At 38.3% G+C, this 23,370-nt stretch overlaps 1 protein-coding gene across 2 annotated transcripts in view; it reads left to right on the top strand.

Annotated features, from left to right (window-relative positions):
* PPP3CA (protein phosphatase 3 catalytic subunit alpha) overlaps positions 1–23,370 on the top strand; it is a 171,207-nt gene that overhangs the window by 135,136 nt on the left and 12,701 nt on the right. For both annotated transcript variants that reach the window (XM_063156411.1, XM_063156412.1), the window contains exons 7-10: positions 3,936–4,013; positions 5,827–5,921; positions 14,048–14,173; positions 16,805–16,879. In XM_063156411.1, the coding sequence (XP_063012481.1) occupies positions 3,936–4,013; positions 5,827–5,921; positions 14,048–14,173; positions 16,805–16,879 (374 nt within the window). The remainder of the gene's footprint in view (positions 1–3,935; positions 4,014–5,826; positions 5,922–14,047; positions 14,174–16,804; positions 16,880–23,370) is intronic.

Here is a 23,370-nt window from a genome sequence, read left to right as displayed (position 1 = left end):
AGGTATAAAATGTCAGATCTTGAAACCATAGGCATAACCTGTAATTTAGAGATGGAAAGAATAGTCTGGTTTTTCAGAAGTGCTCAGAGTCAACATTTAGTGCACATCTTTAGCACCTAGCAGTATTTTGTACTGTGGATTGTCAAAATAGCACAATACCAGAGTGAAATGTTAACTGTGGCATATAAGGAATTAATCAAAATATATTAAAGTTTCTGTACCTTAAAGAGAACAAAAAGTGATAGGGATGGGATTTCATTTTCCCTATATGAAGTTTAAAATTGTACTTCCTTTGTAGTCATGGTCATGTTTGATGCAATTTTGTGCAAAAGTAGAAATCATTAATGGAATGCTGGTTGTTTAAATTGCTCTTTTATTATGAGTTAAGCTTTTCTTTCATCCATACCCAAAATAATGTTGTGTTCAGAGTATGTAATAAACAAGAGGGAATTAATTTGTCACCGAGTGATATTAGACCCACAGGCACATAGTTTTTCAGCTGATCCAGCCAGTAAAGATGTTTTCCTGTTTACCAAATTATCTAGTTCTTGCCTTGAATTTTTCTAGCAAATATTTATTTACACTTTGCAATTTGTACTGATCTTGCCAATGACCCTTTGCACTTATTTCATAAGCTAGTGGTACAGTAACTCTCAAGCAATTTTCTAAGAAACAGGTTGGACACCAGGAGGAAGGGGTGGTCGGGCATTGGAATGACTGCCCAGGGAGATGCTGGTGTCACTTTGCCTGAAGGTGTTCAAGAAACACTTTCCAGCCTTGGATAGCAGTGAAATGGTTCAACCTTGCAGATACTCTGGGGTAGAGTTATAATTTTGGCCCTACAAGCAAAAGATTTCAGTGGTGCACTTGACGTGCAAGTTAAGTTTGTCAGTATGCAAAGATTAAAGAAATATCTGCTGAAAGCTTTTGAAGACTGTAGTGTGTTTCAGCTCAGGGTAGGAAGCACAGTTGCTTTTTGTTTTTTTTTTTTAATTTTTAATTTTTTTTAGTAATAGCATTTTTAACAGATTCTTTTGCTCACTTTTCTACTCTTCTTTCTCCCAGACCAGAAGCTTTTAGGGCTCTTGCTGCCTTCACATTGTCTGCCCAGATGTATTGGTAGAATTGCTTGTGTGCTCCATCAGGCCTGGGAAAGCATCCAGGTTTGGAAGAACGACTCCGCAAAAAAAGATGTGTTTATTTGTTCTAATGCAGTTCCCTGTTCCACTTCCCAGTGCAGCTCTGCAGACAGCACAGCTAAGAGCATGGAAAAGCTGGTGGAAAGGGATGTTCTGAGAGTTGCTTAGGGGACAGCACAGCAACAAAGCATTTGCCTTTGGAGAATCAAGTGCAAGGCCAATGGATTATGCAGGGAACCTATTTTATATGTGCATGTAATGTTACAGAAGCTTTTTGGACTAAATTTGAATGTTCTCTTTTGAAAGAAGTGCTTATGCCTCTCTTTTAATGGTATGATGAGGGACATGAAAAAAACTATGTTGATTCCATCTATTTTTTCCAGTTTTCCAGTTATTGGTGGAAAAACAATATGAAAACATTTGCCATTTTGGTTCATGTTAGCAAAGTATTGCTTCTCTTTTAAAACTGCCAGCAGTAATCAGATATCATGCAAAAGAGACCTCAGAACTAGTAAACTATGCATGAGGCATGTTAATGAAAGAAGATGCCCAAGTAGGGAATATCAGTCACGTACTCCATGGGGAATAGCATCTCTCTAGCTTAGCAGAGGGGTGTTTTGTTTTCTCTGTGAGTCACTGCTCCTCTGTGATTCAGCATGACACATGAAGGCAGGAGGCTGGGGCGCTCTGGAAAAGCCTGTTGCGTGGGGGATTTCTGTTTGTTTGTTTTCCCTCTTGGCCAACTGCTTTATTTCTGGCTCATCTGAGTTACAGTCTGGGCTCTGCAAAGCAGGGCAAGGAGGAGAGGGTTTCTGGAAGGGTAGCACTCTGAAAAACTAGTAGGGAATTTGACTGCAAAGTCAGTCATTTTAATAAAAAATATTTGAAAAAAGATTTCTGAGCAGAAGTCATTTCTGTAAAATTTTGTTTCTGATTATTTCTGCCATAATGTCTGTTTTATTGGCTCTTTGTGTGACTTTTTATTTTTACCTGCTTTTTAGGACATATATTTTTGCATTAAGGAACATTGTTTAATCTAAAGCTAACATACTAAGGAAATGCAGGATAGCATATTTAATAGCTGCACATGATGCAAAGTTTGCTACTCCCCAGCCTCTGCTTCAACAAGAAGCTCAAGAAAAATGCCTGCAAATTGCTTTACCTTTTTCAAAATAAAATATCCTGATAGACTGCTTATGGGTTGTGGTGGTCTGGGTAATAGGGCAGCTGGCACATTGAAGGTCCCATGCTATTCACTTGTAAAAAAAGAAGGCAGGCAAATAATTTTTTTGTAAATTTGCATGCAGCACTGTGTGACACCTCTGCCTTTGTAGGTGTGGGCCCTGTAGAATCTGCCAAGTTCTGCTAGCAGAATTCTTATTTTCCACAAATTTATGAAGAACAAGATAATTAAGCAATAAAAATCTCCACTATTTTTGTACTTGAAATGGAAAGAAGAACCTACCATATCTATTTAGGAGCATTTTTTACCACTTCATTATGTCTTTTTTAAAAGCAGTACTTAACACTGGATTAAAAGAATACTATGGAGGAAAAAAATGTAATAGCCTAGCATTTTGAGCAGCTGCACTGATAATGAACATAATCAACTGTCTATCAGATTTTTGTGATAGACCCCAGTTTTCAGAAGTTAATGTAAAAATTTCTAAACAAAATGTACCATAAGTCTGCATTTAGTCACAATTAATTATGAAAAGAAATGTATGCAAATCAGTTCTCATTTGCCAGTGGTTTGAATGGCAGCCTGTCAGCATTTGAGATCACTGCAGTTGCCAAAATGTTACCCCACGTAATTTGGGAATTGAAGTTGTTTTATAATGGCAGTCTTTTTAGACAATTCCAAATACCAGACCTGCATCTGAGAATACATGCTAGGTGGCTTAAATCCAGAAACAGCAATACAGCATTCCACTGGTTTTGTAGCTTCTAGCTGCAATGACATTTCAGCTTCAAAATACTCAGGAAAGTTTGGAAACAAGTAGTATCATTTCTCTTGGATAAACTAAAGGAAGATGATGTATTAGATTGGGGGAGGGGGGTGTGTAAGTGTTCATCTTTTTCATGCATGAAATTAGATACTGAGGGGGCTGTTAACTGATTGCAAGTGGCCACTTAAGGTGAAACCATGAAACCATGCCTGGGACAGCAGTTTTTTGTGTAATGTATAGTTGAGATTTATTTTTTTTTTCAAACCTTGCTCAGTATGTTTACCACAGATGTATTCAGTGAACACATTTTTGGGGTTTCAGAAGTCACAGGATTTTAAGTTGCCAAGGGGAAAGATAATTTATTTCTCAAGGAGATAAAGTTCAGGAAGATAAACATCCCCAGTTTGAAGATTGATTTTCCTTTCTTCTTTCTCTCTCTTTCCTTTTCTTTCCACTTAACCACCTTATTTTCTGGTGTCCACAAGCAGCCACTGCATACAGTAGTCAGTGGGTGAAGTTTTCTGTTTCAAGCAACTGCTGTGTTACATTTTGTTTTTTTAGAATACATTAAATCTTAGATGAATAAAAGAAAGTACCTTTTTTCTGACAAGCCATTGGGTGATTGTAGTTATGTAATGGATGAGTTTCTTGCATTCCTTTCCAAGCAGTTATGGGGTGGGATTTAAAAAGACACTGCTGGTGATGTTGTTGCTACTGAAATCTGCCTGCAGAGCAGGCGCTAATTTCACGAATGATGCACGCTTTATGATACATTTTTTGAAAGCTAGAGTTCTTTGTGCTGCTTCTGATAATGCCATAACAGGTGCTATTACTTTTTTTCTAACAGCTACCCTGCTGTATGTGAATTCCTACAGCACAATAATTTGTTATCCATACTTCGAGCTCATGAAGCCCAGGATGCTGGGTAAGTATGTGTGGAGAGGGGGAAATAATAATAATAATAATAATAATTATATATAATGGCTTACCATTCCCAAACAGAGTACAAAAAGGAAGAGCACATGAGTGAGAATGAACTGGAATGTATAAGTTGCAACAGCTCTCACTTTTTACTAATGCTACAAAAATACACAGTGGCATTACAATGTCTTTTAAATAATTCTTACTGAGTTACAAAATTTAATGAATTCTTATAAAAGCAACTTACTTAGCCTTAATGTATTTAACTAATTTAAAATGACCAAAATTTTTTGATGCCAAACAATGCCAGACATGTAAAGAAAAACAAATTCATTTTGGAAAAAGATTTGCAAATGTGCCAGAGTATTTTGACACACTGATTGCCATGATGCCAGAGAAGTGATTTGGCTCACAAAGGCCAGAACTGCCATCTTTTAGGACTTTCTCAGCTACCTAAAACTTTTGGGCCCACTGGTTTTATATTTCATAAAAAAAAAAATAAAAATAAAAATTGTGGAACTGTATAGGCACATAAATTTTTCTGCAGGAATATCATTAATGAATTCAAGAAGTCTAAGCCATTGAATGCAGAAACAGTCTAGGTCAAGTATTAGGTAGTGTTGATGGTTCCCCATGAAACTATTGTCACTATAAAGGTAGATTTTTTTGCTGCTTTAAAAAATTACTTTAAAAATTCCTCTTATTTGAAGTGTACCATACTTGTGAGATATTAATGAAGGATTGGAATCTGAATAAATAGCTTTGCATATCATGCCTAAATTATTATTATTATTGTATTTGCTTGGAGGTAGAAACTTTAGTCAATTTGAACCAGCAATAAAAGATATAAATTAGTGGCATTGTAGGAATAAGGTCAATATTCACTATGCATATTAAAAACTATTCTGAATGTTTGAATTGTCGTGACTTCCATATGGTAATGCAATTAAAAGCAAGCTATTACTATGCCAGAAATACCTAGCATGGAATACTCAAGGGTAATAAGATTTCTTTTTTCTTGTATTGCTTTCCAGTAAAGGGTGAAAATTTAAAATTTTGTGGAAAAGATTGCATTTAAACTATACAACAGTTTCAGTGCAACTTTTGTGGGTGTTTGCTAAATTCTTAGGTTTCTTGTAGCTGAGGACTAAAGAGCAGTGCTTGGTGTACTTGTGTCTAAGGACTGTTTGGTTGCTTTTTTTTCCAATTACTTGCAGGTTTAGTGCTTGATTATTTGTTGGCCCAATAAGCCTTGTATTTTTCATGAGGCAGTAAGGCTAAGTAATGAAAACACACAGACATTAATAAGCTGGCTGATAGAGTGGATAAGATCAGACACAGCGCTGAAAGTGTCAGATGCCCCATTTCCCCTTCCCTTCTCACCCCTTCCGTGTCCCCTGGCCTTGCCATGGCTGCCATGCCCGGAGAAGGCAGGCAGCAGGAGGGTCATGGGGGACACCCAGGACCCTTCCAAGGCACCTGCTGGTGCTTGCTTCACCCAGTCCCCCAGAGGGAAACTCTGGCGATGTCCTGGGCACTGAGCAAATGCACAACAAATCCACCTCTGGCTCACTGAATTTCAGAGACACACCACTTTCAAGCATGGATTCCTGGTCATGTCAAATGGTTATAATGAGAAAATCTGCAGGAAATACTTCTTTCCTGTGGCTTTTAAATAGCTCGTGTGTGTTTTTCAGTCTTGGCATGTGTTAAAAGCCAGAGCCCTAATGCACTGGGCATTTTTTGCACTGAATGTGGTCAGTGGCAAATATGCATTCAACACTGGGTAGTAATTACTATCTTCTCTTTCTTCTTAGGTATCGTATGTACAGGAAAAGCCAAACAACAGGCTTCCCTTCGCTAATCACAATTTTTTCAGCACCAAACTATCTAGATGTATACAATAACAAAGGTAAGAATTTAATTCCTGGTCATGTACAGTAGACTGTACTTCTATGCACTCAAATATGTTGGTGTCTTTTCATTCCTGTATTTATCAGTTCATGCCCATTTTCTTCCTCTTTTGTTAGTTTGTGCCCATTCCTCTTATTATATAATACAAACCTAATTAAATTTGTTACAGGCAGATGTATGCCTCTGAACATTACTGTGTATTTTAATTTGCCTTAGGATATTTCTGTATTTTGACTGCAAGTTATTAAGTAAATGTTACACGGGAAGCAAAACTTAAAACAGCTCTATTAATGAAGAAGTATATTAAGAAGTGCTCTGGGTGAGATGTTTAGAGCCTAGTGTTCCTTATAATTAATTATCTGTTCCTTGCTTCTTTCCAATAAAATTATTGGAGTTTGTATGTGCAAACTGTCTAGCCAGTTAAGGTTTGACAGGTCATGAGCGGATAAAGCACGGGATGGGTGTCTGAGTTCCTTTACATTTTGGGGGTTTTAATCCTTGACGACTGAAATGTAGAAAATTAAATATAAATAGCCAAAAAAATAAAAAGGTTACTACAGAAATAAGGGTCATGGTCACTGTATAAAGGCTCCACTGAATACAAGTCTTTGCAGCTTCTCTGAATTTATTCATTTATCATATTCCTGGAAATCTCTAATGAACTGGAAAAAAGAATCATGTTTCTAAAAATAAAGTTTTCTAATATACTTGTCCTTCTGTATCATGAAATGAGCCATATTGTTTACTCTCTCCTAGTCCCCATAATGATAAAATTATTTCTGTTTCTCTGTGAACAAAGTAAAATAATTATTTCTCAATTATATTCTTGAAAGTTGCTCCCTTGCAAAGAGATCAGTTTCTCTTGCGAAGGGCTGTTTTTAATCTGGATGCTTGTTTGCAGAGGAAGCAAGCAATATTTTTTAAACTTGAATAGAAAGCTTTCTTCAGGCATCGTTTTACGTTATAAAATTTATAATGTAAATGCTTTTGTGCCGTGAACTGTATGCAAGGGAAGGAAGCACTTCACTGCTAGATAATGGGGTTTGTACACCTCAGATTTCTCAATATGCCTGCTAATTTGTGGAAAAATTAATATGTTATTCTGCAAAACCATGCAAGCAGAACTGTCAGTAGCTACTTTTGTAAAAGTTAATGATGTAGGGGCTCTGCTAGCAACCTAAGAAATTCAGGATGAAGTAAGGAATGTGTTCATTTTCTTGGTGGGATCGTTGCTATTGGTGGAGAAATGTGTTTACTCTCCTGGTTGGCTGCTTTGGGTCGAAGGCTGAGCGATCACAAGTCTGTACAAGGAAGGTGGTAGAAAGTGTTCACCTTTTGTTTCTTGGGCATGGAAGCAGTTCTGTGCAGTGAAGGTAATGGGTGAATTATGTGAAACTTTCTCTTGAAGGCAAATGTTAAAAGGAAAGCAATGATTCACAAGGTTTAAAACCTTGAATTTACCACACAGTTTGGGTGGTAAAGAGAATTGCCTCTCTATTATCTCCATTTCCAAAGAGAGGGTCATTTCCCTTGTTCCAGGATGCTCCACTGTGACAGGCAGGTCTTACATGTGGTGGAAAGCCTATTTTGATGGAAAGCTCTACACCATTTGCTGAGGGTTATCTGTGGCCACAGCTGGAGCTGGTGTGCACTACCAGCAATACCTGCTCAGAGTGAGCTCAGGCAAATCAGCACTGATGCCACAACAGCACCTGTGTGCCACTCCTTAATATACAACTTCTTGTGAATTCAGAGGCTGACCTTTAGCAACTTTGTAATGGATCTCCATTGAGATTATCTGCCTCCTTTTCGCTCATTAGAAGTTTTGAGGCATTATTTCATGTGACTGATTGCACTGGCTCTTGGCATTTAAAGTACATCGTGCATAGTTTATCATGCTGCATTGCTCATACATCTTTATCTGGGTAGTTTCTGGGTGCTTGCTTCCCTGTTCAAGGAAAAAAAACCCATTATGGTATAGAATGAGTCCAAAACATGGCTTCTTGTTGGCTTCCTTGGTTTGCAGCAAATGAATTTACTTAGAGCACAGTTTCTGACTGGTACCAGGAGAAAAAGGAAGATATTTCCATCCAGAGGTGTTGTCAGGGCAGTTGCTGTAGCTGACTCATCATGCACTGGTGCAGAACCTGATTGATTTTTACAGGTCATCTGGAGGTTTGGTTACTGTCAGTCCCTAGAAAACGAGTTATTCTCCTACTAGTGAGCACCTTTCTGTCCAGTATGCATTCTCAGTGTTCCTCTCGTTGTCAGCCAACAGTCACCCTGAATAAATTCCTGAGAGGCTTCAGCTCCCTCTGACATTAAATGGGTAATTTTTAAATGTCGTATTGTTTAAGATAAATACATTTTTTTAAAAGCTGCAAGAGGTTAAGAATGCTCATTTTCTCCCCCAGGTTGATAGTTCTCACACCCGTTAAAGCATACGTAGTTTCTTGAGTTTCTTCAGAGCACTTCAAGAGTAGACCTGTTTGCCAGCTTTTTCCAGGGGCTGCTTCAGTCCCCACTGGAGAGCGACTGTGGGATCAGATCTAGGATCAGATATGCCACAAAGAGCAGTAGGGAGACAAGGATATCAGTGCAAAAGAAGGTTTGACAGGAGTGGCTGTAGATAAGCTACCCAAACAAGCCTGTGTTCAGCAAATCTGCTGTTAATAATGCTGCCATGGAGCCTCTGCATGGGCTGTCTCACAGTGCTGACCCACCATGGAAGCTCTCCTGGCTGTGCAGGGTTCTGGCACCAAAGGGAGGTTTCTGTATCCCCTTGGTTGCTGGCTGTGGCCTTGTGCAGGCTGTGTGTGTCACTTGTGGCTCCTGTCACAGCCCCAGGCCACACACACGCAGCTTCGGGTGCCAGAGGAGCATTAGGGTGCATTAGGAGGCTCCTGTCAGGGCTTCCCTCTGTGCTTAAGGGAGACACAGAGAGAGCCTTTCAGGGGGTGATTCAAAGACTCAGAAACTGCCTCAATATTGGGGGCCTTGTGTCCTCCATTTTCCATTATTACCTACTCCATTACTATTATTAATTCCTTCCATATTCAGTAGAATGGAAAGCATTGGCAAAGGGAAGGAATTTTTTGGCAACTTCTGAGCTACTGTTCCATATTGTCATAGCTTTCTCAAACATTTCTGCTTTCATTTGTTTTATTAAAAGGCATAAAGATAAAGATACTCAAAAATTGTTATTAGTACTCGTTACAAGAAGTACCAGTGCATTGGTGATTCTTTTAAGACTACTGCTTCTGGAGAGAAAGCTTATGCAAGAAGATAAATGTTAATTGGATTGTGGTAGTTACCAGTGACTTCAGGGCCTTAGAGATCATCTGTGCTGATCAAGAAACTTTGAGAAAGTCATGTAAGTACAGATTTGCCCCTGGGCTCCAGGGTGCCTAAAACTAGGAGAAATTCTCTATAGCAACTGAATGAGAGGGTGCCAAACATTACCTTGTGATATGATCTGGCCTTGTATTGTGTCTAAACTTTCATTCCTTCATTCAATATTTCTTAATGCCTTAATTAGGATTTGCTGTAATGCTGTTTATGCACACCCCCCCAAAAAATAAACTAACAAAAAAATAAAGCAAAAGATTCTACAGAAGTTCTATAGAGGCAGAAAAGTTACTTGTAAAACACTGGTAATACTGGCATTTTTGTGTCTGGCTGTAACTTCAGTAAGTGGGTGCTTTTTGGCTGAGTGGGCAATTTTAACTTGCTGTTTAAATGCAGACTATAATCTTTTGAACACTTTTAAAAGATTAGGTTTTGTAGTGGAGAGAGAACCACCAGAGAATCCACAGTTATTGAAAAAATCCCCAGCATGAAGTTTCTTCCAACGTGCTGCAACATACGTGTGTTGTTTCCTAAAGGAAAAGCAGGAAAAGAAAGTCAGGATGCAGGGGAGTTTGGGGTAGTAGAAAAATGAAAAACCATCTGTAAATCTGTATGCCTGGTAATGTATCATAAGTTATATGTCAGTGAAGTACATAAAGTATCAGCATGAAGTATACCATGAAGAAGTGTGCCTGATCCAGATGGATCTAACAGGAAAATTATTTTCACCTAGAAAAAGACAGAGTAGTATACCTGGAAGACAAGAATGGTCTGTGAGAAATATTAGCACTTTGGGAGGGAGAACAGAGGTGTAACCTCTGTTTGCCCTATCAGTTTTCTTTAATGTCTTATCTCTGCTGCTGTGATGAGCTCTTGTCACGGAAACAAAAGCTTTTAAAGAAGAGTTGTCAGGGTATCTAGGCCATCTCATTGCTGATGCAGAGAAGTTTGCCAAAAGTGATTTTTGCAGTCTATTGATTAAATCTTGAATGTTACTTGGTTGTTTCTTTGCAAGATGCAGTTGGACATGTAAAATAAAAATCTTTAAAATTGTATAAGGAAAGATATTTCCACCTACAGTTATCTTCACTTCTCTACTGATTATTTAGACCATTACCTTGTATAGTAAATAATTTTTGCCATCTGATAATATTTAAGCTCGTTTTACTAACCCTTATCCCTGACCTGACTTGGGCAGAAAATGCTGTGGTTACTTAGCAACTCTTCGTGAGAAGGCATTGTTCCCAGTTGCACAGTTAATGCTGAAGTTAATTTGGCATTAAATCAGAAATTGAAATTCTTTCTTAGGTGTGAAGAATTTGAGGGACTTTTCACTGATTCATTTTCTAAATGTGGGATGAGTTTTCTGAAAGAAAATTACAAGAAAATTAGTTAAATTGTTTGCTGAAAATATATTTACGTTGTTCATCTAAAAATATTCTGGGCTAGTATTTCTACCAAGCTCGTTATTTTTTCCTCTGATTGTTTTTTTTTTTTTTTCTGATGGAAATGTTATTATTTTATTTACCCTGAAAAATGGTTTGTCAGATCATGAAGCAGGATATGTCATGTCTTTGAGAAATTCTGAGCTGTTACACAGTTTAATGTTGTTCACATGGCTTCAGGCCTTAACCTACCTCCAAATGTATAATCTTTAAAAGCCCCATTTGAGATGCCAGGGGGTCTGAGACATCCATTCAGATCTGGCAGGTGTGACACAGTTGTTCCAGCTCATCTTTAACTGAGGGAGACCAAGGAGGTGCAGCACTAGCTGCTGTGTCTAACCCTGAGAAGGTTAGAAGGGCTGTCTCCATTTGTAGCCAAGGAAGGAGGTGTCTGACCTGCACCGTTTTCAACACCCATATTCCCAACCTTAGGGTAGCTGTGTTAAATGCTTCAAGCTAAACAGTACAAATGCCCTTTGCCTGCTGCATTAGTGTTTCATTTCACTCTGATGTGATTTCAGCATCCAATACCTCAGTTTATTACCATTGGAAACAAGCGTAATGTCATTTGGGCTATCTGTACATCTTCACTTTACAAAACATTAGCTTTTAAAACTTATTTACAGCAGCAAGTATCAAAATTAGGTAAAAATGTGCATGTCTGTTAAGAATAATAAAATAAGATTCTTGTTCTGGTGGGTGATTATACATAATAATGTCTAATCTTGGCTTGGTCTTTATCATCTATCTGAGTATGTGTTTGGAAAGAAAAGTATTGAGGTTTCAGCCTGGAATAATAAGCAAATGTTGAGTAGAGTCAGGTTTTCCTCTCTTACAAGTTTTATAACCAAAGGAGCCCATTCCACTTCTGTCTCCTCCATCAGCGACTGTGTGACCTCCACTCTTGTAACCTTCAAAAGCTGTGTCCTCTTTCAGGGCTGCTGCTTCTCCTGTAGCTTCTTGGGAATTGAGTTAACTAAGGACTAAGGAATGAAGCAGAGTTGAAACCCCCAATCTTTTCTGAGCCTACAGAGAGGGAAAAGAAAGCTATTATCAAAAGAAACCACAGAGGCAGATAAGCTCAGGGAAACTCCTGCTGTTATCTGAGGAGCATTTTCTACTTGATCCTGGCAAAGTTTTCCTCTTCTGACTACTAAGTAGTAATCAGGACTATACATTCATAACAAAAGCTGATTTGCATTTTAAATATCATCTTCATTACTTACCTAATAAAAATATTTTGTGTGCATTGTGCTTGTAAGTTACAGATTTTTAATTTAAAATGCCAAAAAGTATTTGTGATACTGATTTTATGATACCCAATTTTATTTTATTCTTTTAAGAAAATAGTTATTTTAGAAGGCTTCTCTGTTATTACCCTGCTTTATTGTGTAATGTTATTTTGAAGTAATTTGTTGAGGAGATGAACAGGTCATTTACAGGGGAGAATTTTTTGAAATACTATTATCAGAACTTTATTTTGTAAGCTAGTCAGGTATATAAATTAACAAGGTGTTGTGAGGATATTTTTGTTACAGTAATCTTAAATTATCTTCCTTTCAAAGGAAACAACCTAACTAAAGCCATTTTTATTTAATTTTATGTTTTGCAACTGTTTTGCATAGGGTTCAGGTTTTTCAGAGGCCAGTTTTAAAAGTTCCCTGTAAAAATTATTTCTTTATTCAAATTTCACAGAATTTAGAAGTAGACTTAATTGATAAATTGAAGAAGTAGTGGGAAGGGGAACTACCTCAGCTCACTAGATGATGAATTTGAAGTTTTAGCCCTTCTAAATGAATCTTTACAACCACTAAGTGGTCCTTTTTGTGTGGTTTTGACTTATTTTTTCTGTAAAGCCACAAACTATTTATTTTTATTATGCAATTGTGTCACAGTAATAGAAAAAGAATGAATTTCAATCTGCTACATGTGATTTCAGCCAAAATCTGTTGGAAATATTCAGAGCATTGACACTGGTTTTCTTATTTTTGCTATTGCTAGTATTAAGCCATTTTTTTCTTCTTCTGAGCAGCAGATTGACTGCCAGTTGTCAGACTGGGATGGGCAAGAGTCAAATGTGGTTTATTTAAATGGAGGGTGTCTGCCTGGCAAAGGTTCACATTATTGCTGTTTTCTGTGTCTGTCAGGGAGTATGTTCCAGAAACTCCCATGTCGCTCTGGACTCTGTCATTGACCACAAAATGGAAGACATTTAACATCCTATTAAATATTTGTGAAGCAGCAGCCTAGTGCATAAAAAAAAGGTTTCTTCTTTGATTGATTGACACACAATTAGAGAAATAATCAGAAGGAATTGTTCAGCCCCTTCAGCCAACACTGCATTTCCCACGATGCTGTCTCACATTGCAGTTGTGCTACTTCATTGCTGGCTATTAAGTGATAACCAGTCCCCGGAACTACAGTCCTCCCTGGGGAGATGGAAGTGGGAAGGCTGGAGGAAAGGGGAAAGTATAGAATGACACACCTTATGTTGACTGTTTCTGTTGCTTGTGTTGATTAAATATCCTGCATGCAGTCTCCTGTAACTGCATTGTTTAGAGAATATCATGTCTTTAAGTCACTTTGGTGATAATCTCAAAACTACCTTTTTGGATTACCATTTCAGATGTGAGCCTGAAGTCCATTAACAATAGTTGACACTGAACTTGGTGCAGTGCTTTGAAAAGTGGGTGTGGCATAAATATCTATATTTCTGCCTGTGAACAGACATAGTCTGTGTGTTTGTGTGTTGATAAGAATGATGAGAATGTTAAATGGTGCAAGACAAATTGTATTAGTATTGGTTTGTATTATAGGGAGCACATTTTTGCCTGCCTAGAGTTTGCATAATGTGAGAAGCAAGTGTCATCTCAGTTACAATACTGTGAATGAAATATGTTGAAAATGTCCATCAGAAGAGCAGTGTTCAGACTCTGAGTCATAAGTGCTTTATTCTGTTATCTCCAAAGCATGGTTGTGAGGAGCTCAGATAACTCTGTGAAATGAGGGGCTCTGAATACTCTGCTTCATTCCTCACTGGTCGCAGATCCCAGAGCTTACGTTCTTGACTGCTCAGAGATATTAATTCACTTACCAGCCCTTCTGAGTGGCAGACAAGGCTGTTGACACTGCTTTCAGACTGAAAACAGCTTTCCACTTCAGTGAGGCTTTATCCTACCATAACTAGCATTCAGGTGGTGCCACTGGCTCGAGTGTGTGGAAGCTGCTGAGCAGCTCTGTGGGCTGAGCATGCTGTCCCCATTCCTGGTCTGGTTAGCCAGTTGCACACATGTCTGATGTCTCTTCTGTTTCTTTTCTTTCTTCCTTCTAGCTGCAGTATTGAAATACGAGAACAATGTTATGAATATCAGGCAGTTCAACTGCTCCCCTCATCCGTACTGGCTTCCAAACTTCATGGATGTGTTTACCTGGTCCCTGCCATTTGTTGGTGAGAAGGGTATGTATGTAAATCAGTTCTGTTCATAAAGACTGCAAAATGGTTTCTTAGCCACTTAGTCATTTATTTTAAAGGACAAGAATGATTTGAAGACAGGTGTCTTGCCTTTTAGGACAAAGTTGTAGAAATGGGGCTGAGAGAGGCAAGCAATTAACAGTGGTTAATCACATTTGTCATATTTTTTTGTAATTTCTACTCTTTCCAGGTGATGATGCCGTTATCTTTCTGCTGCAAAAATAGATTTTATGGGAGTGCAGGCCATAGGTGCATTAACTAAACAAAATTCTGATTTGTTTTTCTGTTATAAGCTTTTGAACATCCCCTTGGATATCACTTACTGCTGAATGGGTGTCTCAACAGACCTCTCTACATGGGGTTACATCTTTACTCACATTACTTTTATGGGTTGGTTGCTTTTTCATCAGCAAACACAGAGCTGGTGATATTAAGAGCCAGTCTGACTAGCTGTTCCTGGAGAGAGCAGAGGGATGCCAGTAGGAAGGAAAACTTGCTACTCAGCCCCTTCTCTGCACAGGACATGTGGTGCCTCATCGCTGGCAAGAAGAGTCTAAAGACCACAAATGAGATTTTATTGAAACCTGATGCTCTTGATGTTGCCTAAATGCAGCTTCATGCTGTGAATGGCAAGCACACAAAAGGCATGAAAACGCTTTGGTCTAGCATATTAAATTAATACAAAATATAAACTGCCTAAACCCCAAGTCATTTATTTGGTGCTTGAGATGAAGCTTGCTTTGATCCATCCATTATGGAGTATTGCTGCAACAGCAATTACTGCCAGAAAACTCTAATAAACTCTTAAAAGCTGCTTGGAATAATAGTTCTCTCTTAATAGGCAACTGGAAATACAGCCAGCTGTGTCTCATACCTGCAGTCATGACCAGCTTTGTTTTGAGCTACTTACTCTTTTGTTTGAGGAAAGCTGCTGGTGAGACACCTGAGGTCTCTGTGGACAAAGCAGATAGACCATGAAAGAGGGATTACCAAAGAATAGGCAGCTGCTTGCACTAATGGAGACATGACATAATCCTCACTGACACGTGTGCAGACTCTTGTGAAGCAGATAAAACGTGTTCACTCTCTTTGGCTGTAAACTCAGCCAGGCTGTTTTTAGGTTGGGCATGTTCTCCACACACATTTTAGTCCTGTAAGATGTTCTGTAAAGTCACTTTTCAGAGGCTTCCCATCAGCAGCCTGCTCATGGGGGGCTGCAGGATGCATGGCCAGAATTGTTGAGGTTCTGGCACTATAATGTTCCTCGTTCTTCTTACGTCTTGGGGGTGGTTTTTCCTCCTTCATTTCTTCCAGTGGTCACACTTACCAATTTCTTGGAAATTTTAGAGCCCAAAGAAGTGAAATCAGTATTTTCCTTTCTATGCAAAGCAATATTCAAGGATGTAAGAGGGTGTTCCACACAACTTGTTATTTATTTCCTTTTTTTTAATATAGATTTTTTTCCCTCAAAGGCCAACCAAGGTAGGAAGCTGTTAGCTTTGCTGGATGTTGTTAATGTGGAAAGTCTTTCCACTAATACTGTCAGAGGAAAATATTAAATCCTTCACTAAAGTCGGAAAAAATCTAGCTTTTTCCCACCCTTCTAATTTTCCAAGCCTTCATAGTAGTTACATAAGAGGATTTTAATAACTACTTGACTAAAAAAATTAAAGTTTCTACCTGTGTAGCCAGTACAAGGGTAGACAAGCCTGGTAACACTTTTAATGTTGCTTACTACATGTAGCTGTAGTGACATTTTTCTTAATCTGCTAATTGCTTCACATTTTATGTCATAACTTGGGCCTTTTTGTTCTCCAAGTTGCATTTTCTTGGTTTTGGTTTTAGCTGGGGTTGTTTTTTTCACTGTTCTTAGTCTGTATGCTCTCTGGTTAGTGTCTCACAGTTGTCTCTCTGGAAAGAAATGAGACCAGGGTAGGGACAGTCTGTGGCTGACCCTTGTATGCCCAAGTTTCAAAGTAAACAAGCTAAATATGACCTAAGTTCTCCAACAGTGATGTATCTGTTGAATATAGAATAGTTCCACCTCTAAGGAATGTACACTGTCTGGTCTATTTGTATTTGTTCCTTGAATTCAAGGGACACTGAGAACATCTTACAAAGGTTAATGTTTTGTTGAGCTTGAAGTCGTGTCCAAAACCCGGATAAATAAAGAAATACTCTATGATCCCTCTTGTACCTTTTTCCACTGGAATGTTGTTCCCATTTGCTGGGCAGGGAAATAAAATCCTATTGCAGTTTAGGAGCAACAGGAGAGGGGTCATTTTGTTATCCAAGTTGAGTGAAAAGCAAAAAATGTGTTGAGGGGGAGAAAACAAATCTTACCTACATCACTGACAGTTGCAAAAAGAGAGATCATTAGCAGATTTTAAAGTCTATTTGTTGTGTTCATTGTATTTGGAGAAATATTTGTGGAAACTCGTGCTTTTTGTTAGCTAGACAGGACACTTTCAGCTTCTAATATTACGGGTCCTGTTGTTTAAAAAGTGGGTGCTGTTATTATGCTGAATTTTTGTTCACACTACTTCAGCTGGAGTTGGCTCTCTGACAGACCAGGGGAGCTTAATATCAACGTTTTGCACTTGTTTTCCATTTTAGTGACAGAGATGCTGGTAAACGTGCTGAACATCTGCTCAGATGATGAACTGGGGACAGAGGAAGATGGATTTGATGGTAAGAGCCTCTACCCTTGGTTGAGATTGTTTGCCTTGGAATTGCTTTAAAAGTTTATTTACTAACCATGAAATAATTTTCTGAGTCCCAGTTGAATTCTGTGCCGCTGAAAGCAACTGTTGTGCTGGACTCCAATGAATTTGCTTCCATTATGCTTCAGAAAGAATTAATGGCCATGCCCTGACCTAAACCATTTCTTTATCCCGTTCTTCTGGTTAAAAAACTAGCATTTCCCTCCATGAAATCTGGGTTATGTTGTCATGAAGGAGACAGATGATTTCATGCAAAAGATGACAAGTATTCTCATAGTGAGTTTCATTATGTCAGTGAAATATGCTTCCTGCAGAGCTCCTTCCCAAAATGTTGGTAGTGTGACTTTGGAGGACTTTTACTTGAGGTATTTCTTTAGTCACTTCTTTTGATGCACTTGAGTGTCTAAAAGGCTTTCAAGAGCAATAGAATCATTAAAAATAAGCATGTAAACACAGATAGAAAAGGTTTTAACCTGGCATTTCTGCCAAAAGAGAAATGGTCACTTCTGTTACCCTTTGGGTTGAAGTTTATATGATGATTGGTTGCCCTGTACCTGTTGGTTTGACTGTGAATGGTATTTTGTATCCTAAAACTTGGAGATTCTTAAAAGTCAGTTTATTTTCTTAGACATAATTTTATGTTAGGCTCTGCAAGAATAGCAGCTGTCTAAAATGTGCCTTCTCAATTGAGAAAAGCTGAAAAAAATCCCATGTATCCCTGACATTCTTACTCTGAATGCTCTCAGTGTTTTAAAAAAAATATGTGAGAAGTAATCATAGATAATCTGTCTAACAAAAATAATATATGAAAAGGACAGAAATACTAAGAAATTTTAAAAATAAGAACCTGGAAAAATCTAACACTACTGAGTATTGTCAGGATGTTTTTAGGCAGAATGAATGAACTAGGCAAATGGAGAACTTTCAAGTAAGACAAATGTTTAATGAAGTTGTAATTAATAATTAAGTTTCTCTTTCAAGTATTTATTTTTAATCTAGGAAGCTAGGTCACATGTTTTGCAAAATGTTTCCTTTGTGATGGAAAAGACTGGTATAGATCATAGTACTTTGATTTTATTCTGAAAAAACAGATGGAATTCCCTGTTCTGCATCAGCCACAGAGTGTGGACATGAACAATTATCTTGCAGGACTTGGGACAAAGACTGAATTATTGAAACTGGTAATCAGTGAAGAGAAGAAAACACCTGTTTGAATATTGTGCCCAATTTTTTTTTCCTCATGAAATTTAAATAAGTCACTACTGTGTAATTAAAGTAGTATGTGAAATTGTGTGGAGGCATACGATGAGTAAAAACTGTGTCAAGTTAAATACAGTAGCAACAAACCATGTGCTTAAAATCCTTGGCTCAAGAAAGCTCTTAAGCACAGGCTGAAATCCCTCTGATTGCAATGCCAAAGCAAAGACTTTATGGGACAGATTTCTAAATTAATTCAGCCTTGGCTTAATACTTCCTTTTAAAGTTGTACTGTAAGCTTCCATTGGGCATGGACAGGCCAATGCCTATGTGCTCTTTTTCTAAAACTTTGGAGTGTCACCATTCCCATCCCCAAGTTACAGTTCACAGGAGCATGTTTTCAAAAGCAGAATCAGAAATAGGGAGGTGTTGGGGGTCTTAAGCAGCAGCCCTCTCCAGCTGAAGGAGGTCTCTGTATTTACTGTGTTTTTTCTGAGAGGCAAGTGAGCCCCCAAAACACCTCCCTGGGAGTTTTGCGATGGCACTGCTCCGCACCTGGAGTTTGCAGCATTGCACGTGTCCGAGCAGGGAGACAGGCTGGAATGCTCTGGGCTGGCATGTGTATGTGCTGTGGAACAATATCTAACAGCAGTAAAGTTTCCTTCCAGCTGAGGAATTACTAAACCATTCCTACTGCTGTACTACTAATACAGTTACCTAAATCTGCTCTCAGGTTTTTTTTTGTATGAATGATTTCTCTGTGTAAAACATTATGGTAAGGAAGATACTAGAAATGTAGTTGTCTTTAGCATGTGTAGCTAAAAACCAGAGCTGGCATATGTTTGTGTCTGCTTTCCCAGGTAATCAGTCCCCTTGGGGCTGTAAAATGGGCTCTGTGGCACTGGTGCTGCAGCTTGCTGTGGGCTCTCACTTTTACCTACAGCCCAATGGACATGTTAGGCTCATGGGGATCGTGCACATGGAAGCGACTGAAGGATTCTGACATAGAAGTAAATTTGAGGTTGATTTAAGTTTAAATGGAAGCTGATATCTGTAATGATTTCTTAGTGGGTTCTGATTTCTTATCTGTACAGCAAACAAAAATTCTCTTTCTCTCAAGTTGAGTTCCCTCTTTTTTTTATGGTTTTGATTTTTTTTTTTTTTTTTTAAGCCTTGCCTTTTGGGGAAGAGAAGTACAAGATGTGTTTCATTTGTGTTCTCAGTGAAACAGACCAGAATGATTACCAGCTTAATCAAAGCTGTTTCTGTAAGGACTGTCTGCTGACAGTCATGTAGTGGCTCAATATTTCCACTGTTCTTCCTCAGTAATTTCTGTCCAGCTTCCTTGGAGGACTAGTCCTGTTTAATGGCTGATTTTTTTTTTTTTAGCAATATTTGCCATAGTAGGAAACGCCTGATATCTGCAACAGCAGATGCATTTTGTTTTATGGAATTATTCTTAAAAGCCATTGCTATTTTTAGATCATCAATAGTTTTCAGGGCTCGCTGCTGATTTCCTTTCTCTCCTTGCAGTTTGAACATGCCCTGACCTGGGTTCCCACATGTAGTGAGAATGGTCCATCACTATGGTTTGCACTGATCATTCGTTACCTTCTTGTACATTTTCTTGCCTTCTGTCTTCCCCTCTCATTCCTTCCTTCAAAACAAAGCCCCATCAGTATTGCCTGACTTCACTGCATGGTGTTCTTGTGAGCCCTTTTTTATTTATTATTATTTTTAGTTCTGAGTCATGTATGTTGCATCTAGCCATGAGCAGGATGCTCAACAGCATGTGTTCCTTTTTTTTTTTTTCCCCTGCCCCCTCACTGTTTTTTTCCCCCCTAAGGAAACACATAATGGGGATCTGATCAATTTGTTGTAGGCAGTTTCTGTGTAAACTTACTGTGAAAATAGCCTAAATATCGTAATGCCCTTTATCCCATATGTCCCTGCTGGCCTGTATTGGCCTTTTGGTTTTACTCACTTTAAAAATGAGAGAACATGATAGGTCAAGTTTCCTTATCTCTGATAGTTTCCTCTTGCTGTACTTTCTCTTTCCTGTTTGCTGTGGTGGTTGCAATATAATCTGATCCAGAAAAAAATCTCTTGGGCAAATGTTAGCTCATGTGCTGTATGTTTGTGCATCAAACATATCACTTAGCAACAGGAGCTGCAAATACCTCTACCTAGCAAGCATACAGTCAGAGTTCTGTTTTGTTTTAATTAGCAACATTTCTGGTCTCATGCATTTGATTGAATAAACTAAACTGCTAATTAAAAGGGTACAATAATGCAATAAACAATTTGACACAAATGCATTGCTTGCTTTGTATGCATCCTTACCATGATTTGGTGTGAAGACACTCCTAAATTATCTACAATTTTTTTTTGTATTGCCTTCAACAATGTAGCTCTCAGCCTTCTCACAGAAAAGCCACTGTCAGAGCCATTAGCTACTGCATTTATTCCTTTGTTGGAAAACAGCTTCCCAATACAGTGCTGTAGTTCCAACCTAAAGAGAATTTCCAAGTCAAAGATCTACTGCCAATCATAACCTGGTTCTGCTGTGAACAGTAGTATGTGACATTTGCCACATCTCACTGCAGTAAACTCTGCCTGGAGCCAGCTCAGCAGCAGCTAACAGAGACAGAGAGGAAAAGCAAGAGTCTTGTCCTTAGATCTGTTATTTACCAATATCTTGATGCAGACCTTCATGGTACTGCCTGATGAGAGTGTCTTAGCTTGCCAATGAGTTGATTTGTAGCTGGGAGAGAAACTGAGGGGTTTTCCCAGTGGTTTGCATTTGTTCTCCTCCAAACCAGTAAGGCTCAGCTGCAGTGCATACTTAATTTCTGTGAGTTAGTGGCAGAGTGGCATTTTAATGTAATCTTTGTATTTATTATTCACTCTGTGATTTGGTCAGACGTGGTTGCTTCCATGCCCAAAGCATTTTCCTGTGAGGTGCGTCACGGCACATCGGTGTGCTCTGCCTCTGGACCAACCTAGCAGCTTGCACTAGGTGCCCAGTGTCCTCAGAGCATGGTGCAGTTGTGCCTGGGCACCAAGAGCTGCACTTGTCTTGCCCTCAAAGAGCTGATTTTAAAATGCAGCACCTTGCACGGTGGTGGCATTTCATTTGCTGCCCGAGAGCTGCTGGAGCAGTTGGACAGGGGCAGGCGAGCAGCGCGTGGCACAGATGCTCTAGGAGAGGCAGACGTGGCTGGGACAGTGAGCGGCTCTGTGAGAGACCCAGAGCAGTCAGTTTGACCCTGTTAACAGAAGAGGCATCATCACACAGGCACAGCCCACATGGCCAGGGTGGGGCTGGTTTTGAGAAGTGATTAGCTTTATCAAAGCAGGAGAAAGTCTTGGAGAGAGAAAGTGTTGGAGAGGTGGTGACACCGCTGCTGGTCTCCTGCCTGCATGTTGATTCCCTGCAAAACCTACTAACAAGGCTTTAAGCTGAAAAGGTTTCTTTTTTTTTTTCTTTTTCCCCTCTCGTTTTCAATCTATTTCTTTCCTTTTGGATGTTCTCTTCTTAATTTGTTTCTTTTCTGTTTTTCAGACTTTACTTAAACATTGCACTTCCATTGATGTTGTCAAATGTTCTGTATTATTTTTTATTTTCATTCTACAAACATCACTGATCTTTTTCTTTTCCCCTCTTTGGAATTCATAAGAAGATCCCATTTATGCACAGAAGAAAGGTATTCAATAAGTTGGAAGGCTCAAGTTTTATTAATTTTCCTAATACTTAACTACATAATATATATGAGGATACCAGTGAGAGATTTGGGGTTGACTTTTTTACTTAGCACTGTTTTAAATCTGTTCAATCCTACGTCTCAGAGTATTGTCAGCATTTATAGTCTTTTTTTTCCTTGTTGTGCTTCTTAACCTGGACATTTAAATTACCTTTTATATTAATCCTTCATATCCAGCTTGCAGATTCTGGGTTTTGATACCAATCCAAAATCCAATAGAACTTGTTAAATCACTGAAGTAAGATTCAAAGCTTTTACATTACCCCTTAAATAATTTTTACACTTCAACTTTAATTTTTTTAAGTTCCTTCATTCAGAAAAGGTTTGTTTAGATATTGGAATATCTTTTCAAGATATTTTCGAGCCTAAATGAGTGTATGGTTCTAAGAAAAGAAGGTAGAATCTTAAGAGGATATCAGGCAATGTTTGCAAGGGCTAAAATTAACCCTTTTACCTATAGCCAGTTCTCAGGTTTTGACCCATTTACTTTCACATAGGTGTGTGCTCAGGTATAGCTCAAGTAATTCATCAGGATTTGCAGTAATAGTTAATTTCAAAATATTAAACTAGACACACTTGGAATGTGAGTCTAAGATTTAGGTATAAATAGTCAAGAAATCCACATACTGTGAGGTTAGTGATATTCAGTCAAAACTAACAGAGCAATAAAACATTGTGAATATCAGATGCATTTGTTAATAAAGCCAGAGAGGATAAATCACATTATTCGTAATTTTTACTAAACATATGTCATTTTCACATATTTGTGACACATTAGGAAATTCAGTGGAGACCAAACTCTTTTTTAAATATATTTTTTAGTAACCTTTATGTGTATCAGTGAGATACAAAATACTCCCTTTGAGCCTGTTGTGTTTTATGATTAAGGAAGGGATTTTTTCCAATTCTTATTTTGTATTTAAGTGTAGGACATTATATTTCACTTCAGTCATAAATTACAGTTCCAGTTTTCAGTTCTCAAATATCCTACAGTCTTAGTTGCTGTTCAGTTTTTTGAATATCCTTATAAGATACACAAGAACAGTGTGGACTTGTAATAAGCAAGTAGGGATTGGGATGCGTAGGGGTAAGAAAGGAAGAACAATCACGCTCAAGTGTTTTCGGAATAGGAAAGGCTGAAAACCATGTCTTGTCTGTCTTGAGAGTACAGTTGTTCTGTGAGGTCATAGTACTGAGGTAGGAAGGTACCACTTTCTGTTCCAGGAGAACCCAGCTGAATCAGTGCTGTTTAATTAAAACTTTTGATTAAGCTGTTTAAAGTATATTACATTAATTCAGTTACAACTGAATTATAGCTGTTTCTCCCACTCTTTATTGAATAGAATTAGACATTTATGCCCAAGTGTTCATATCTCTTTTTATCTTTATATGTTTTAATATTTGCTCTATATTTTTATCTTTATGTGTGGGAGATTTGAAAGCCATCATTCTGAGTATCTTTTAAGGAGAAAGCTAACTTTATTCCACCTAAAACCAG

The sequence above is a fragment of the Melospiza melodia genome, chromosome 5, assembly GCF_035770615.1.
Source record: "Melospiza melodia melodia isolate bMelMel2 chromosome 5, bMelMel2.pri, whole genome shotgun sequence".
Classification (NCBI taxonomy): Eukaryota; Metazoa; Chordata; class Aves; order Passeriformes; family Passerellidae; genus Melospiza; species Melospiza melodia.
The sequence above is the reverse complement of the archived record's forward strand: the minus strand, read 5'-3'. Positions and strand labels throughout refer to the sequence as shown.